This window comes from Haliotis rufescens, unplaced genomic scaffold (genome assembly GCF_023055435.1).
Source record: "Haliotis rufescens isolate VD_foot unplaced genomic scaffold, xgHalRufe1.0.p SCAF_5, whole genome shotgun sequence".
NCBI lineage: Eukaryota > Metazoa > Mollusca > Gastropoda > Lepetellida > Haliotidae > Haliotis > Haliotis rufescens.
This window is the reverse complement of record NW_025964223.1, coordinates 51,874,164-51,893,788: the sequence shown is the minus strand read 5'-3', so window position 1 is coordinate 51,893,788 and position 19,625 is coordinate 51,874,164. Positions and strand designations below refer to the sequence as shown.

At 39.3% G+C, this 19,625-nt stretch overlaps 1 protein-coding gene across 21 annotated transcripts in view; it reads right to left on the bottom strand.

The window, feature by feature from the left end:
* The window catches only part of LOC124126522 (CUGBP Elav-like family member 2), a 232,324-nt gene that overhangs the window by 17,397 nt on the left and 195,302 nt on the right, over positions 1-19,625 (bottom strand). For 13 of the 21 annotated variants that reach the window (XM_046489980.2, XM_046490004.2, XM_046490013.2 and 10 more), the window contains 10 exons: positions 17,316-17,398; positions 11,011-11,059; positions 10,543-10,674; positions 9,955-10,034; positions 6,067-6,204; positions 5,722-5,782; positions 4,818-4,901; positions 3,770-3,883; positions 1,698-1,772; positions 308-409 (listed from right to left, as the gene is read on the bottom strand). In XM_046489980.2, coding sequence (XP_046345936.1) covers positions 308-409; positions 1,698-1,772; positions 3,770-3,883; positions 4,818-4,901; positions 5,722-5,782; positions 6,067-6,204; positions 9,955-10,034; positions 10,543-10,674; positions 11,011-11,059; positions 17,316-17,398 — 918 coding nt within the window. The remainder of the gene's footprint in view (positions 1-307; positions 410-1,697; positions 1,773-3,769; positions 3,884-4,817; positions 4,902-5,721; positions 5,783-6,066; positions 6,205-9,954; positions 10,035-10,542; positions 10,675-11,010; positions 11,060-17,315; positions 17,399-19,625) is intronic. The other 8 variants (XM_046489988.2, XM_046490114.2, XM_046490122.2 and 5 more) reach the window with 4 other exon arrangements.

Here is a 19,625-nt window from a genome sequence, read left to right as displayed (position 1 = left end):
GGGAGTAATGACAATGACATGCATCAACCAAGTCTCGTAACTTCACCATCCGATCTAATCTTAATCCGGAATCCACAGAGGCATTGTCTATGTAATAAGGATAATCATTTACTACCTGATTGACATACTTCATAAAATGTGATATGAAGCGTATGACTTGATTCAAACTTGCTTGGACTGATGAGAACTGCCCAACTAAGCCTAGTCCTATATCAAGGAGCAGGGCACTTTGATCAAGTTAGGGAGTTCGTAATATTTGTGTCCGCAAGAACCAACCTGTACACCTACGTAGTCAACTTGTACCTACCATTGTAAATGCTGTTCCCCGTGGACATGGGCGTGCTGTTACTTGCTGCCGCCAACTGGTTTAATGTTGCTACGTTCTGTACACCCAGAGTGTTAAGTGTGCCTGCAACAGGAACAATCAGTATTAGTTTTTACTTAGGGATGAGTGAGTGAGTTGGGTTCACCACCGCTGTCAAACATTATTCAAGTTATATCACGGCTTGCCAGCTTACTGTGGAAGGAAAGCCCCAAGTAATGCAGGTTTCAGATGTTTACCACTTCGGTGAAACCCACAAGCAAGGATATGGTGCTGGCAAACCTAGATAAAACATAATCGGGGTAGTTAGGTATGAATGACCCTTTCACAAACACATCCTAGGATGTAGTTCATCTCACACAAACTGTATTTGTACACTTTGGAGTGAGTGAGTGAGTGAGTGAGTGAGTGAGTGAGTTGAGTCTTAATGTTGCTTTTGGTCAGAGCTAATAACCACGAGAACTTCAGTTCCTGAACTAGGATTTGTTGATTTTAGATATATGACAGGGCCTGTAAATAATCAAGTTTGGGGTAGACAAACCAGCAATTGACAGGTGAAGTAAAATGGGGCTCCGAGCTGACAAGTCTTTGTTTTAGCCCCTTAATGCTGAGCGCCAGGCAGTGTAACGACAAGTACCACCTTTAATGTCTTTTGGTGTGACAGGGCTTAAGATTGAACCCTCAACATACCACTCTCCATCAAGGCAGATGCTTTACCACCAGACCACAGAGGTGGTCCAATTGATATTACAAGCATCATCTCACACGTTAGAGGTATGATGACACATAATCAACCAAGTGACTGAGCCTGACCATCCGATCCACTTAGTCGTCTCTTACGACCAGCACAGGACTTGAATCCCCATTAAACGCCACCTTCTGAATGAATGAACAATAATGAACTGGACAGGAATAGATTAAAAAACACCCTCCCAATGTCCTTTAAAGACATGTTGAAATGGTTCCCTTGAGAGCAGATTGGACAGTTTCTCAGTTTCAAAGCATCTTAGCAGAAAGTAGGAGAAAAATCAAAATGAAAACAGACATTTGACCTCATATTCAAACCCACAAGCATGGGTAGGATGTTTCCAAACCAATGACAATAATCAGTACAAATTCCAACCCAGGATCAGCAGATCCTGGAACAAACAAGGGATGCAAATGCAACTCCACGTTGTTTCCTCTGTGATAATATTATGCAACTTCTTTGAGAGGAATCTTGAAGTGAAAATACAAAGTAAGGATAAGATATATGGATAAACAACTTCTTTATTACAATTGGGAGAGTCAATGCCCTTAATCATAAGAAAGAAGTTGTTCTTTCATGTATCTTATCCTTAGTTAACAGGGTACAATCTGCAGCATTATATCCTACCTGGGTTGTTCGCTAAGCTTGCAAGGGCAGCAATACCATGCAAGTTCTGTAAATGGACATTATTTTGGGCTTCTACTGAAACAGAAATATCATCATTCTTTAACATCCTAAACTACTTTGTTGGGATTAACTCCAAACTGATTGAATGTTTTATTAAAGGGCATATTATTGTTTTTCACAAAACTATTCTGCTTCCATCAGATCAACTTTTTTTAACTTCTCCTTAAAAACATGATATACCAACAAATTATTTTTTAAGTGTTGCAAAAGTAACTTTCTTTTGGTAGATTTAATTTTCATTGGGTTTTTTCAAATCATTTCATTTCAATTTTTCAATTCACTGAAAAATAAACAAATGCCAAACCATAGCTGATTATAACAATGATATTAGATTATCATAAAAAATCACAGCTTAATGATGTCAAATAGTCAACAAAAACTTTGCAATCAAGAACTTAACAAGATAACTTCAGAAGGAGCTTTTTCAGTAGTAGTGTTAACTGCATTTCACTGTGCTGTAAGCCAGATGGAGTTATCTCCCTTTAAGCTCAAGCCGTGAATTAGAGTTTGTTATGGTTCCACATGAGAGGACATTTCTAGTGTACTGTCACCTTCAACTATACAGAGGGGTGAGAATTATAGTAGAACTCGAGGTATAAACCCTGTCAGATGATGTCTACAGTGACAAGAGCTGTGGATAGCCTACATCAGATGCCTGCGGATATCAGCTGGACATATTGTCAATGTCAGTCAAAATGAACACATCAGCTGACATGGTATATTGTAAAGAGATAGGTACTAATATCACAAAATCTGAGTTATTTCCTAACTGGTAGATTCATGCACAACCAAAGTGGTCATATTAACACAAAGGCAGTCTGCACTGTCCAGATGACATTTCTCATGCAAGGTACAGCAAATGTTACACACAGCTGCAATAGAACATTATTTACACTTGGAGGAACTGGAAGTGTTATGTCTTCATGCATATATCACAAACAAAGAAAAGCTGGCAACAATCTCAACAACAAACTGTAGAGTAAGTAACTAAGTGCCAATACACACTAAAGAAAGCCCTTCAACACTGGGCCGGTAACTCAGCAAACCGGGATGTGTTGTCCGGTGTGAAATAAGCTCAACAGAAGATGTGAGGCTACAAGAGATTGTGATCCACAGCAAACTGCAGTGAACTAAACCACGAGAAGGAACGCTACGTGCAATTTACACAGTCAATGTCAGGGCAGAGGGAGACAACTGCTGGTACACACTAGGAAATATTTCAGGACTTTAGATCAAGTTGAAACAGAAACTGAAACCAGTCAAGCTTCCAGTTCCTATCCATTACATCAAACTTAGTGAAGTATTATTAACAAGATAAGGCTCATTGAAACATCTGGATCCAGTTTTGATCCAGTATGTGACTAAATTACAGAATTGGTATCAAAGACATTTTTTCAAAACTTACATTATTGCACATAAGATACATTACTCTTATACAGCAAACACAAAATATACAAAACTATAGCATATTCAGAGTAGAAAGCATATATCAGTCTGTTCCAAAACCTTACAAGACTACTAGCCCAAACATGGCTCTTTGAATAAGTTTCTTTAGAATGTATTGTTATATGGAAATATTAGCTCAGTTTAGAATATCGAACAGAATTTTACTAGACTCAGGCTATGGGTTACTGGCTAAAGTCTCAGACCGTATATGGCATATATATATGTCCAAAACATACAGCATATTCACTCTATGTGGTATATACATAATGCATACAGCATATTCAGAGACTATATCATACAGGACATGATATACATAGTGAATATGGCGTAGACATCAACCGAGTATACATATACAATACACACAGCATATACAGCCACAATGCAGCTAAGCGCCAGTTGCCCCGATTGGCTCCCCCTGCTCTGACATGGACATTGTTGGAGTACAATATGAACAGATAATAAATAGAAGGAGCAAGAGTTTCAGCTGCAGCATGCACAACACAACCAATGTGGTAGGCTGCGGGCGGAGGGCTTCAGGCCGACGATGGACCACCGACCAGGTATACCTGAGGAACTGTTGTTTGAATTTGAGGTTGTGCTAGTCTGCATGGGGCTACAGTTGTTGTTACTTGACATGGAGCCACTGCCTGTACTTAGGCTTGCCAGTGCTGCCAGCAATCCTGTGGCACACCCACACAAAATAAGAGTCAGTCAAAAAAAAACAAAATTAGCTGGAAAAGTCTCATCTCAAAGCAAAATAAAATAGAATTCTTGCACTACACATTGAAACGCATTCACGTGAGATACCACTTCTTGGTGCTGGAAGAAGCTCAAGTCTTGACACATTGAGTGGAATTTATTTAACTTGTATTTGACCCTTGACAATCAACTTCACTGCAACATTCAATGTGTTCATTTACTTAAAACAAAACAGTACTTCATTAACTTGTTTCTTTTTTCATAACCAATCTTATCAATCCAAAGCTAAGACTTTGTAAACCGATAAGAAACATCCGCAGATGACTGAATTATATATATCAAGAAAGAAAAAAAAATCACTCACACCAGACCACAAAACTTGGGGAAAGGGTCACACAATTTTACAAATACCACTGTAATTTTTCAGGCATGGAAAAAATATTTCTACCATAGAGAAATAAATGTTAAATCATAAAATGAAATTCAGGACACACCAATCACTCGAGGGTAAAGAAAGTAGACCACAGTATCTGGTCAGGGGAGATCACTCAGACGACTTTTGAAGAAACTTATAAATAGGGACACACTGGTCAAACATGCAGAATGTTCTTAAAATCCATCTTGACACGAATGAATTTATTCACATTAAAACTGACAAGATAGCATACTAACTATTAGGTATTCAACTACCATCATGTCATAATATTTATTAGTAAGCAATGTCATGAGTTTTCCCATGCCACAAGCCGTCACATGACATTGATCCTGCGTCTTCTCACACCTTATTAGAGTACAACTGAAACAAGAGAAACTGGGTGCTTTCAACTCAAATTGTACAGTATGCAAGGTGCTGAAACAAGGTTAAGAAACATCCATTCCAGTGTGAAGATCAGGCATGACGAGGATGCAACCTACCTGGGTTATTGCCCGCTGCGGCTGCTGCTGCTGCGGCCACGAGCTGCTGAACTCCCAGGTTGTTGATGCCGGAGTTACAATGCTCTGGAAAAACAACAGCAATTCCAACTAGTTCACCAACTAGTTTGAAAATACTAGACCTTGACATCTCACAAGAATCAGTTCAATTACAATCAAAGTCCAGCATGTATAATACCAGCAAAATATCTACTGGTAGTTAATTGTATTAATACGCTTTGTATTCAACATGTTTATATTTATACCAAGCTTTACACACACAAATATACTCAGGTTTTGCTAAATGGTGTTATCAACACCAAACATTAACATAGCCATGTAAGGTACATAGGCTCTACTGGCTAAGATAGGGATACTACATACCTACATAAGGTACATAGGCCTTACTGCGTCAAGATAGGTAACCACATACCTATGTCAGGTAAATAGGCCCTACAGGCTAAAACTAGGGTAACTACATACCTATATCAGGTACATAGGCCTTGCTGCCTCAGGATAGGGTTTCTACATAACGTACATAGGGGCCCTACTGCCTCAAGATAAGGTGACCACATACTATGTCAGATACATAGGTTGGTTGGTTGGTTTGTTGTTTAACGCCGCACTCAGCAATATTCCAACAACATGACGGCGGTCTGTAAATAATCGAGTCTGGACCAGACAATCCAGTGATTGATATCATGAGCGTCGATCCACGCAATTGGGATCGATGACATGCATCAACCAAGTCAGCGAGCCTGACCACCCGATCCCGTTAGTCACCTTTTACGACAAGCATAGTCGCCTTTTACAGCAAGCATGGGTTGCTGAAGACATATTCTACCCCGGAATCTTTACGGGTCCAGATACATAGGCCCTACTGCCTCAAGATAAGGTGACCACATACCCATGTTGCCAAGGTTATTCAACATCCCCAAGTTCCCTGCTGCAGCTGCTTGTTGTAGTAACTGAAAATGAAATCAAAGTGTTCAAAACTGTTCTTGTCTAAAGTTTGCATCAAGCAACATCTTGAATGTGTTAAATCGTTAATTATTACCATAATTACTAGCATAGAATATGCATAGAATATGCATTTATAATGCATTATATCAAACTCAAGAAGTACCAATGTGACACCCTTTCCCAATCTCACAAAACAATATTTGCCAAAGTGTCAGTACTAGACAAAAGTGTTTTAAAGATTTCAGCCAGAGTATAACCCAAGTGGGCCATCATTGAGCGCCCTACTTACAGCTAAATACTGAGGCCCCAGTGCGCCCAATCCCCCAAGTGACAGGTTCCACAAATTTGTTGTCATCTGCTGCATTTTCTTGGCCTCTTTTTCTTTCTGTGTATCAGCAAACTTAACAACGATCGGTGAGGAACAACCCTGCAACAGACAAACAAAATGAATCAAACACCATCACTGACACCTCAAGATTAGCTTATTTCTCACACAAATGAGAACTGGCACTGAACATTCCCTTCATCAAACTAAATACCATTCATCTTAATAATTGCAATGTAAAGGCAATGTACATGTTAAACTCAACTAGCACTTCTCAACAACCATTCATTCTTCATGCCAAATCAATTAAGACAAATCCTGTCTGTAGGAGGTTTTCGTTGGTTTGTACGTCTATTTCAGGAATCTGATAGAAACATGTTCCTGGTAGACACTGCACTAATTTCCTGTAACTGCTTGCGTCACTCTCCTCAGTAAGACACATGCACCCAAGAACCAGTATTTACACAGCTTTTGTAGCCACTCAGCAGTCATAAATAATGCGTACAACTTAGTACATGATCTCAAACAGATAGTACGCTCACTGTGTAAAGGATTACTTATGGCAGGCAGTACATACAACTGTCGTACACAAATACTTCTTGACTATTCAAAGCAAACAAAACAATGTTTTTTAAACAACAAACATAAGCACGAGAAGTATGTTTTTCTGACAGGATATTTTTGTAATACTCTTCATTTACCATGTTTACATGTCACAAAGTATATATCTTACATTTATCTTTAACTAACATCAAACAGTGCTATCCCATACCGAAAGGAACTGTTTTTTAACTCTTCACAGTGGAATCTGCATTCAATCAATAAGATAATACATGCCCAATTTTCTATTTTTAAGAGAATATTGAACTTCCTACTGCCAAGTATGCAACACAGTTCAGAAAGGCCCAAGGAAGACACAGCTTTTCACAACCAGTCCAAGCCAAATACAACTCCAAAATGAAAACACTATGACTTGACATTGTATTCATAAGGGGAGTGAGTGAGTATGGTTTTACGCCGCTTTTAGTTTTAGCAATATTCCAACAATATCACGGCGGAGGACACCAGAAATAGGCTTCACACATTGTACCCATGTCAGGAATCGAACCCGGGTCTTCGGTGTGACGTGCGAACGCTTTAACCACTAGGCTACCTGACCGGCCCCTATTCATCAGGGGGAGCAATAGGCTTGGTTCAGACTACGGTATTTAGAAAAAATGCCCTGATGTGAAACATTTCTTTAGCAGCTTCAACGCTAAAGAAACGTAAACAACGATAAATGAAGGCAATGTCTAAGAAACATTTGTTGCGTTTAAGGCAAAATGTGAAAGTGAAGGATTTTTCAATGCCAAATGAAAAAAAATACAACTTTGTTCAAGGCAGCTGTTGAATTCAACAATGTTCAAAGGTCTTTGGGGCCCAGCATGAACCCTGATTAAAGACACCAAACTACAGTCAAACTCATCCACAATTCATGATGTAGTTCCTACTGGCCTCATTTAACCATGCAAATATAGTAGTGATTCTTGAAGCTGGGTCATTGGACTGAAAACAATATGGGTCCCCTGGCAATACCATGACATGGAGGTACAAGTGGACACACTCTACGCCAGGTCCCCACATGGTCACCGAATGACACCCTGGTGTGAAGACACGTGAACTGATCACCAAATGACACCGGGATGTGAAGACACGTGAACTGATCACCGAATGACACCAGGGTGTGAAGACACGTGAACTGATCACCGAATGACACCGGGATGTGAAGACACGTGAACTGATCACCGAATGACACCGGGGGTGTGAAGACACGTGAACTGATCACCGAATGACACCGGGGTGTGAAGACACGTGAACTGATCACCGAATGACACCGGGGTGTGAAGGCATGTGAACTGATCACCGAATGACACCGGGGTGTGAAGACACGTGAACTGATCACCGAATGACACCGGGGGTGTGAAGACACGTGAACTGATCACCGAATGACACCGGGATGTGAAGACACGTGAACTGATCACCGAATGACACCAGGGTGTGAAGACACGTGAACTGATCACCGAATGACACCAGGGTGTGAAGACACGTGAACTGATCACCGAATGACACCGGGGGTGAAGACACGTGAACTGATCACCATATGTGACCACTCGATCCATTAAGTCTCTGCTAAGACAAGCATTGATTGTTGGGGACCAATTCTAACCCAGAATCGCCACAAGGCTTAACCGATAATTATCAACATGAATCTGAAGCTCCAACATTGCTGAAATGATACAACCATAGACTTGGGCTACTAGCTATGCTTTGTTACTTTAACATGGAATTCCTCTTAAGAAAACACATGTCTGCATAACCCGCCTCAGTGCCCATAACAATGTTTCAGTTTGTTTGCAGTGTCTCCTCACTGGCAGCAGCTAGAAGCATCATTTCAGACCTTGTGCTTCTGTGGTTAGTACAAGATACTAACAGTTCCTGCTCAACAATGTTAGGCTCAGAGCCTTGTTACTGGGAAATCACAGCAACTATGTAGAAACATCGGAATGGCGTTATCATTCAGAGTGTACCCTCTGCTAATGACCATGACAGAACCCACAGCAGGGCACCATTCACAGACACCAAATGTTTCTCCTGGTGTATCCATTATCAGCATAAGATTGCTCCAGAAGTTCCTGAAACTCAATCTACTGAGGCTTTTGCCCTGATCTGTTAACTTGGATTTTTATGAGATTATCGTGACTCTCTTCACAGTTTGCCGTGACTTCTCCTTTCATACCCGACATGAAACATAATTTATGACTCCAAATAGTTGACATTTTCGGTTCTATTTCAAGCTGAGAAAAAAACAGAAATAACCCATTTTTACACTCTCAGTGCAATAAAGCCAAATTACAGATGAAAGCTTTGACACTTTCACTATTGCAATGTATTGGATTCGTGAGGAAGTAATTGAGTATGAATTTTTAAAAAAACATTATTCCAAAACCCATTCATACTTAAGCCAACTGGTTTCTCATAACTGTATAGCATATCTATGCCTTCAGCCTTCACTGGCAGGCTCTGGTGCCAGAGATACCGATCAGCATGACTGTGTCACTATTGTAAATACACACAGATGCGGGGACCACCCAATACACACTTATGTTGCTTTATAAACAGGTTGTGGTAATGCAAAGCTGCAGACTGGCCAGAAACGAGATACATTTGAATATGTTAAGGCCAAGTAACTCAATACCAAGATTAAAATGTATGACTATAAGCTGTTTTTGGGGAAACATGCTAGATATGAGTAAAAATATATATATAAAAAAATTCAAAAAGTTTTAATAATGAGTTTGTTTGACAACTTATAGATGTATGGTGTTGCTAGAAATATGATATTGGGATGGATGTAAGGTGCGTTAATAGTGTCTGTGGTGTTGAGTTGTGGGCTTCATAAGAGGCCTATTGTCATGATCATGATAATGCCATTACATTGTCAAGACTACCAGAAACAATTACTTACACCCTCCGAAATTCCACAAGTCCGCTAGCCCGGGACAACTAAATTGTGCTGAGGACAAGTAATAATCCAATGATGGTAGTCCTCACTGACTAGCATTTGAGGGCAATAATTCTGAACCAGTTCTCGATGCTCCAACTATGCTACAATTTCGAAGAAACTGACAAAAAATGTAACCATAGATAACATTTTTGTTTCATTCATTTTGGGCTAGTATTTACATAAAATAACTCGACTTTGGGATAAAACTAGCTAGTCTAGATTGTTACTATTCTTGGACTGGTGTCCATGTCTATCCATCAAACAGGTTCAGCCATGGCTCAACAGATTTGCTGAATAAAATCACATACCTCCATAGTCTGTGAGTGATGCATGCTCTTGATAGCATTCTGTGCACTGTGGCGATTGGCATATGTAACAAATGCACAACCTGGAACAAAGAGATGACAATGCAACACACACACGAAACAGAGGCTATCTACATGTCCTACAGACATACACGACATCACAATCCTCATCTAAGAATAGAATGAACAGAGCACCCATCACTTCACCAAAATACTCCACAGTATCATATGTAAGTCAGTAGGAAAAGAATTTAATAATATATGTCAATCTATTCTTTCAGTTGATTTGTTAATAACATGGAGCATCCAAAGTTTAACTTATTCTGTGAAACAAATTCTTATTCAACTGAGGTTTTCGGACAAGAGGCAGACTGAATATTCACAAGAAGTCAAAATCAAATCATTACCCATAAAGCTTTGTCCAGTGTGCAAAAGCATAACTATTGTTTCTCTCATCTCTTAATGAGAACATGAGAAATAATGAACTTTTCTGAAACATATTTCCATTTCCAAGAATTTTCTTTTCTTATAGTAACGTATTCGATTTAGCTGCTTTGAAGTGGTATCGTGATTTTTCTACCCCTTACTCACCTCGACTAGCACCATTTGCATCTCGTAACACTGTACAATCCTCTATCGTACCAAAGGGAGCAAACATCATCCGTATATCATTTTCACTTAATTTTTTAGACACCATCCCCACAAAAAGTTTTCGTTCTTCTACTGAAATGGAATAAGAGGCTGGAATTCTCTCCAAACAAAACAAGACACACATTACATAAAAACATGCATAACATGTGAAACACAATCAAAAAATTATTTTCAAAGTTTTTATCCTCTTAATCTATATATGGCCATGTATGGCTTATTTTTTAAAATTCCTTACAGAAATGTGTTTATGTTTTATTTAAATTTAACTTTAGCTTCCTCAACATATATAGAAGATTTGGTGGGATTCCTTAACAAGATCGTGATGCATTATAAGGAAAGAAACCTGACAGGTCATGAGCCTTTGTAAATCAAATGTTCTGTACAAACGAGTAAGAGCCTTCAACCCACCGTTTCTTTTCTCACTGTCGGCTGGTTTCATCTGTATAGGATGATGCATCTGCAAATAAAAAAGTGGCTTTAAAATTTTTCATATCACATTTCCGTTTCCAGAAGTGATCATAGGAATGAGTAATTGAAATTTGACCTGCATGCTGCATTATGTCACGAGTGAATATTGTTTAACACTGCCATTAGGAATATTACTAACTCCTGCGTCATCATGCATGATCATGGTGGGTATATATAATTGAGTCTGGGCCAGAAAGCCAGTGGTTAAAGCATCTATCCATACTGCCATGGAATCCACCGCCCCCACATTGTCTCTCTCTTTGTTGTTTAACACCTCACTCAGCAGTATTCCAGCTATATGATGGAGGTCTGTAAATAATTGTCTCTGGACCAGACAAACCAGTGATTGACATCATGAGCATTGGTACACGCAATTGGGATACGATGACATGCGTCAAGCAAGTCAGCGAGCCTGACCACCCGATCCCGTTAGTTGCCTCTTACGACAAGCATGGGTTGCTGAAGACCTATTCTACCCCGGATCTTTACGGGCACACACCTGCATGACAAGAATCTGATCACAATAATAACTAATCATCACTCCTTTGCATCAATATGAAAGAAGGCTTCGAAGTCGCTATCCTATTAACATAGCTTATCATGTGATTTTTGCTTTGTGACGCCAACAAGAACAATTTACTTCTCGGGTTTCCTAACCTCATTAAAATGCTGTACATTGCCCAGTGAACATGCTGATGAGCTTGTTATTTGTTTAAAATTCTGTTGTTTAAAAAAACAAGCCTAGACTTCAACTAGCAACTTTATTCATTAAAAATCAGTCTGTAAATTAACATTCATCACAACCTCGTCCAACTGGTATTTTGTAAAATCCCAAATTTATGATGCACTCAGCAACATTCCAGCAATATATGACAATGGCTTGAAAAACATTGAGGTCTGGACCAGATAAACAAGTAATTGCTAGTATGAACAACAATCAACACCATCAGGGTATGACATGCAATCATCAAGGCGTTTCGTACTATAATTATTTGTTGCTGGGGACCTATTCTAACTCCCAGTGGGGGTATCTGAACAATGAAGTAGACTCACTAAACTTGTAACAGGAAACAACTGGCTTTCAAATTCCACTTCAGATCAGATGATCAACAGAAACCTCATATTTTACTTTTTAAACATATTAAGTAAGTGCATGCATGAATAGGGAGTCATTGATATGTGGCTACCTGACAGGGATGGTTAATGGAGGTTCAAAGTGTATCACAATATTTTACGATGCACAAGGCAGTATTGCCATACGTATAATGACATATTGCATAATTCTTAATTTTGAATTCAGAAGCTCACTTACAACAGACTGCAATATTTGTTTTATCAATTTTGTCATCCGTTTGTTTTAGACTGAAGTGCTTCCACACTTCAGCATTGCTTTTCACATTTGAAACAACTGACCACACTGCCATCGTTGGGCTCCGAATGTTGTTGACATAGATTTTGTGAGACATATCGCGGCGAGAATTAATGTCAATTTACCGATATACCAGTAATATACCAGCCCTTACTGATGAATGGATGGATGGATGGAAAGAAGGATCAGTGTGGCAAAGTTGTCTACCCTTATAGGGACCCCATACACTTGGTTGATGTATGACCAGCCAAGCTGCAACATGTACAATGCAGTGACTTGCAAATGTAATTATGTCTTCACACTGTGAAGTTATGAAAGTTCAGCAGGGGTTTGCGGTTTTTTGTTCAATTAATGGACCTGACTTAAGCAATATTACAGAGCCACCACTGTGAATCAGCCACATGATGAAATATCAAGATGATTGAGAAATATTTAAATGACATTTCTCACAGCCACAAGGAAATCCATCAGATTAATACGTTTCCACACAATCCTCCTCCTCATATAAATCAAGGAAGTTGACTACTGCAGCTTAACAAGGAAAGTGAAAAGAAAACTCATACATCTATTAAGTTTAAATAAATCAAGTGCCATAACTGTTTCCTCCACCACAAGGACAAGGACAAACCCAACTGTTAACAGCAATACTCCAGGGGCATTGGATAGCTGATTGTAACAAATATCGCTGACTGACTTTCAATACAAGCATTGCTGATTGAAAGCATGACCCAGCTTAATACTGACACTGGGATCAGTGCTGGCTAACCTTTCACTATTTGCGGGCCATCATATCCTCACAGAAATATGTCAAGGTCAACTGCAGTGATTTAGGAATGTAACATTAGTGTCGGGGCAAGCAAGAGTAGGGGCAGTACATATTAATTCTAGTTCAATGGAACCATACAAAGAAATCCTTACTGGGACGGAAATGGGAACTGCCAGTAATCTGTCCATCCTTGGCCATGCAAACATCTATATTTTATTGATAATAGTTTGGCTATATGTCTTAAACTGGTTAAAGGAAGAGCTTAGAAGATTGACCAAGTTGTTTTCTCTATGCTTTTCGGGTGGGATGACTGCTCAGTGATGTTCGTTTGTTAGGATTTGGAAACCATCTATCAGTACCCAGTTAACAGTACATATACGTTTTGCAATTCCTGCAACACTGAATTTACACGGTTGTCACCATGGTGTCTACAAACCGGATGTGTCGATTATGATTTTGATTGGATTTTAATTGGACTATGCTTAGACTCGTTAGTCACGCCAAACTATAACTCCGGAATTCCAGCCTCATTTAGCAAGAGTGGAAACTGGACTCTTATAGTCAGTTTACCTCCCTGCCTGTGAAAGATGACAATCTTGTTATTGACATAATGAGCATCCATCCAAGCAATTGAGACATGCAATAAACAAAGACACTAAGCCTGACGACCCGATCCATTTAGACGCCTCTTACGACAAGCATAGATTGCTGGGAACCTATAGTCATATCCAGATTCCCCATATGAACGTTGATCATACATGAACACTGACCACAGCAAATTCATAGATCAACAGCTCAAATTAATCTTGCCCTATATAATCCAGGAATCGATATTTCAGGTTTGCAGCATTGAGACAATATACCCTTCACAACAGAACTTTACGGGAGTATTCTTTGATTTCATTCTTATATACCTTTCAGGCTAGAGGCCTTCCCAAATCAATTCACAACTGAAAAAGGAAAGGTATTATCATGATAATCTCATAATGTAGGATTTATCTTTTTCATCAAACTGAATAGCAGCAACGGTCTGCCACAAAGTTATTTTTTATAGACTGTCACTAGTCAACCTTGAGAAAGATATCTCATTCTGTTACTTCAAAGCTTCAGCTTGATTTGAAAACATATAGGTCAACTAAGCCGTTGCGAGAACGATCGTAATGTGTTGTTTCATGAGTCAATAAACCGATCCCCTCTCATTTGGAATGACTGTTTCGGGTGAGTTTAGTGCATAAATTGTTTCCATTTGTCATTCAATCAGTCTCCAATTATTTCATCAATTATTAATTTCAATTATGTTGCCTGTCAACTGTAGGTTCAGCTCATCTCACATTACAAAAAGCAACATAAACCAATGACATGGTGACAAAGATGAAAAGTGTCTTCTTTTTAAACATCTTGTGTCTATTAATCTCAAATTTAAATGATCAACAATTATTTCATAAAGAAAAATAACTGAACTTCTGATCACCATGGCAAACCTGCTTTTACACTTGAGAATGTAATAAGAAAGAAACAGGGAAACATACACCTACCACTTGCAGTCTAACATCAAGCTTAGAAAGTTAAATCCTTAAAACTCTACCTCACGATATAAATATCTGGGACACTTCTCTACTCGAAAATCCATACAGAACTGACTAGGTTCACCTTCCAGTAACTATGACGACAAACTCCAATCACTTCTGTGAAACCAACAAACTGCCCCAGTTTCAATTACATTTACAATCATACAGAAAGCCAGAACCCTCATGTCAAGAGGTCAGTCTCGCATGATGAAACCCTTCTATTATACTGATTCTCCAAGCCTGGGCTGCCATCCAGGTCACCCCACAGTGTCGGCAGCAACCTGTCTGGGACCATGTTTGAATTCTGCAATCACCCCCAACATGCCGCTCCATCAATAACCCCATCCAATCATCATCCCTGCTGCAGCATGATGTATGAAGGACATGGTGCGTGTGGAGATGCAGCAGACAAGCATCTGTTTGTTGTCGTCTCCCAGGACTCCTGGTGTGGTAGCCCCTGCTGTGTAGTGCATCACATGGTGGAACACCGTTGGCTTGGAATGGGGAGGTAAACCAGCATTGCTTAAAAGTTTGACAACTTTCGTGATGAACATATCATATTGTGTTATACTTCACAAGGCTTCCTCATCCTGGGGTTTCCATTCTATTTCCTATTTACAATATAATTGTATTGTTATTGGCATTTGCAATATTGGAAACACTTCATGTTGAGCTACACCAGTATTGCTTAAAAGTTGGATAACTTTCATGATGAATATTTCATAGCGTAATAATGCTTCATGCAGCCGACATCATCCTGGGTTTCTATTCTGTTTTCTATTTCACAAAATAATGGAATTGTCAGATGATTAATTATACAGACTCCTGCTATCTTGACTCTGGAGTGTCGAGGTTTCTCGTGGGATGATTAAGGGAATCCATAAACTGTTTAAGCTATCGCGATCCTTCATTAAGATAGCTGCAAATTAACAGACCAAGTCATTTAGAAGTCACAGAACTTAATGGGCACTTTGACCAACATCCTGATTTGAGGATTAACCTCAATGGCCAAAGTAATTGCCAGGGAAATCAGCAGTATCAGCACTAGTTACTCCAAAAGTAATTTTCTATTGCAGCTTTCTCTCTACTTACATCACCGAGACCTCTTTTTCTCCAATAATTCTCCAAACCTATCAATGATTGATTGTCCAGAAGTGTTAAATATTATTTATAGTTTTTCTTACAACTATTCAAGTCTATCACACAAACATCGCAACCAACAAGATACCTAATCTCAAAACGATTTACTTTGACATCTAAAATTTACCCCAATACATAAACTATTAGCTGTTACCTGTACTAACAAACGATTTTTTGAATTAGTAAACCTATCATAACCAAATCAGTAAAGCAGGTCTAGTAAAATTGCAGAGTGCACAAGTGTGACTGTAAATCTACCACATAACATACAATGGAGCTGTCTCTCAACAGCTTGTACCATTGAGATTGTTAGGATCCATACTCAAAGACGCGTTTTCCAAAACAGATGTGCTGTCTTCCTTCAACAAAATGCCAAGAATTCTATGTATATATACACATAAAGCATATTTCAATTCAAAATAAACTAGCTGAAGTTTCTCTGACTGCATCAGTGTCTAGACAGTTCTCTATCTCAGACTATTTCCTTGAGGCCCTCATTCAAGCTTTCCTCCAAACTGAAATCAATGAAGGAGCGGTCGGGTAGCCTAGTGATTAAAGTGCTTCCTTGTCACGCTGTAGACCGGGTTCAATTACAAACATGGGTACAATGTGTGAAGCCCATTTCTGGTGTCCCTCAACATAATATTGCTGGAATATTGCTAAAAGCACCCAAAGCAATGAACAACAACTCTACCATTGCCGGACTAACTCGGAAAGACAAAAGTAGCATGATTAGATTAATCATTCTGTGTTCAAATGGCTAGCTTCAATTAAGGGCATCAAATTACCCCTGATCAAGGTTTTCATCCCAGTTTTAGCTGTGAAAATGTGGACATGTCATTTGCCATCAATATCAAGCAACCAGCTTGGTGTATCATTGAAACAGCAGCTCCCCATGAGACATGTACCACAAAATTCCCAAACTAGATCCATTCATAGCAGTCATTGGGAATGTGACAATAGATGCTTCATTAGGCACTTTTGTAATTGGAAGATTGGATTTCTGGAATATGTGAAAATGTTGAGTGGGAAACATGAAATATTGGTTTACTTATTGAGGGTTCCTAAAAGACAGGAAGACTTAACAAAAATAGCAAATGTCCTGATTACACTTGACTTCAAAATGAGGTTGGCAGGTTGGACTATATTTCATTTTATTTGTGGCAGAAAAGTTAGCAGTGCTTGGCATATGTTCATGTGTGCTCTTTGTTTTGTCATAAACAGCGAGTAACACTGAAAATGAGAGGACTCTACTTGTTAGACCTAACCAACAAACACTCCCAAGTTCATGTGAATAGATAGGACATTATTCTAACTGTTTTAGGGATCAGATGAAGCAGTCTCCTTGAAAAGAAAAGGTCTTCTCAAAATAACAAGAAGCTTTGATAAGAGTTTTACTTACCCCATGCATTGTTTTGATATTGTGTAAGGCATTTTGGGCAGCCAGAGCAGCTTTTCTGGTATAGAATGTCACAAAACAGCATCCTGAAACAAGAAAATGCAGAGGTAAACAGAAATTCATTCTTACATATTTGTCTTACAGATGTCAAATTGTATGCGGAGGAGAAATGTTTGTTTGTGCTGTACATAGAAGTGAAGGCAACCCCTGTGGTGAGAGTCTTGTACGCATCATCACCACTTAGGGAAGCACACACCTAAACCCAGGGAGAAAACAAGGAAGGGTGAGATGCCCCCATGACATACTCTGAAAGAGAAAACTTCAAATGCAGCAAAACTCACAAGATAGAAAGATAGGTATCCATAACAGTGAGTGAGTGAGTGAGTTTGGTTTTACGCGGCTTTTAGCAATATTACAGCAATATCACGGCAGGGGACACCAGAAATGGGCTTCACACATTGTAGCCATGTTGGGATTCGAACCCGGGTCTTCGGCGTGGCAAGCGAACGCTTTAACCACTAGGCTACCCGACCGCCCCTTATATCCATAACAGAGCACCTTAATGACTGTAAAGTGGGGGACATTCATTTCTCATTTTAATGATTTATATGTCAACACTGATGTTACGGAATTGAATGGAATCACATAAAATCATTCTGAACACAATTCTAATCCTGAGGCAGTTGTCAGTACATTGCAGGGTTGTCTCTTCCAAAAACTAGCAGAGACTTGTTACTTGGTATCATGATCTGTAGTAGATAAATAGTGTCATTGATCATGTTGATGTACGTTTGTTTGACGTACAAACAAGACCTGTTACTAGACTTGGGCTTCTGACTGGTCTGACCGAGTGCAGTCACAGACTGGAGAGTGGGGAATAAATCTAAGACCATAGATTATTAATGCTGGATGGAAACAGAGCAAAAATCTCATGATTTACCCCTATTTTTGTTACTTGCCGTGGATAAAACTCACATAACATAGTGTACTCATATACACGCACATGATAATATCATGCTTTGAGTTTGAGATGTACATGCTAAGCAAGACACATACTGGGTCTGGCAGAAGGTAACAGATCAATGCCTAATAACCTGAGCCAGGCAAACCACTGGTTGATAACATGAACAATCATCCATGGCCTTGGGACATGCTGACACAATCAACCAGATCTGATCCTCATGAGTCAGTTCTTACAACAAGCTGGAGGTACTGGGGACCTCTTCTACTCTGGAATCTCTAAACAGCAGGACTAATTGTATACAAAATGCACAGAACAGACTTGTGTACATCAAGTAGAAACACATCAAAGAACTAAAACGAACATCAGTTCTATAATCAAACATTCTGGTTAACACATCAAGAACCTTACAAAACACATTCCCAGAACTGAAGCCAGAAAACAGCTTTAACAGTACAAGCGAATCAGTTCTTCACATCCACCGTCTCACATACATTCATTGCCACCAATAAAATGTTCTGCTAATTAAAATCAAATATCCTCCAGAGACTAATGAGGATAAAACTAAGTGGTTCATTACATAATGGCCTTGTGGTACTAGTAGTGTGAGGTGTTTGCAAGTTAATATCAACTTAATCGTACTCTTCATGGCAATACATAGGGCAATATTACACAGATTAACAGCAGAAGTAAACTCTGTCAGACTGGAGATGCAACTCTTTGAAACATACCCCGAGGTAGAGGTAGAGACTGACATGTTTGTTTGTTGTTTCACACCATACTGCGCAATATTCCAGCTATATGACAGCTGCTTGTAATTAATCAACCAGACAATCGAGTGATCGACATTGTGAGCAACGGTCCATGAGTACGATAACATGTAATCAACCAAGTCACTGATCCTGACCACCCTAATCCATTTGGTCACCTCTTACATTTGTAAGTTTGATAGCCCACTCAGCAACATTCAGAATTCCACAATATGACACAGCCTGTAAACATTCACGTCTTGACCAGAAAATCCTCTGATTGACATGAGCATCGATCTATGCAACTGGGATCAACCAAATCAGAGTCTGACCACCCGATCCTGTTTCGACTTGTCAGCATACATTGCTGATCCAGAATCCCTGTGGGGCGAGGGAAGGACTAAAAATGCAGGCATACCCTTAATACCACAGCTACATCACTGAGAATGGCAGGGTTGGCAATTAATGCTAGAAAAAATAACAGCTAAATGTAAACTTAATCTATCAACACTCAACATGTGTAGACATTAGACAGCCAGCGAGCAAGGTCAGTGAGCAAACGAATTGTGTATGACACTCAGCAATATTGTACACATGATTTAC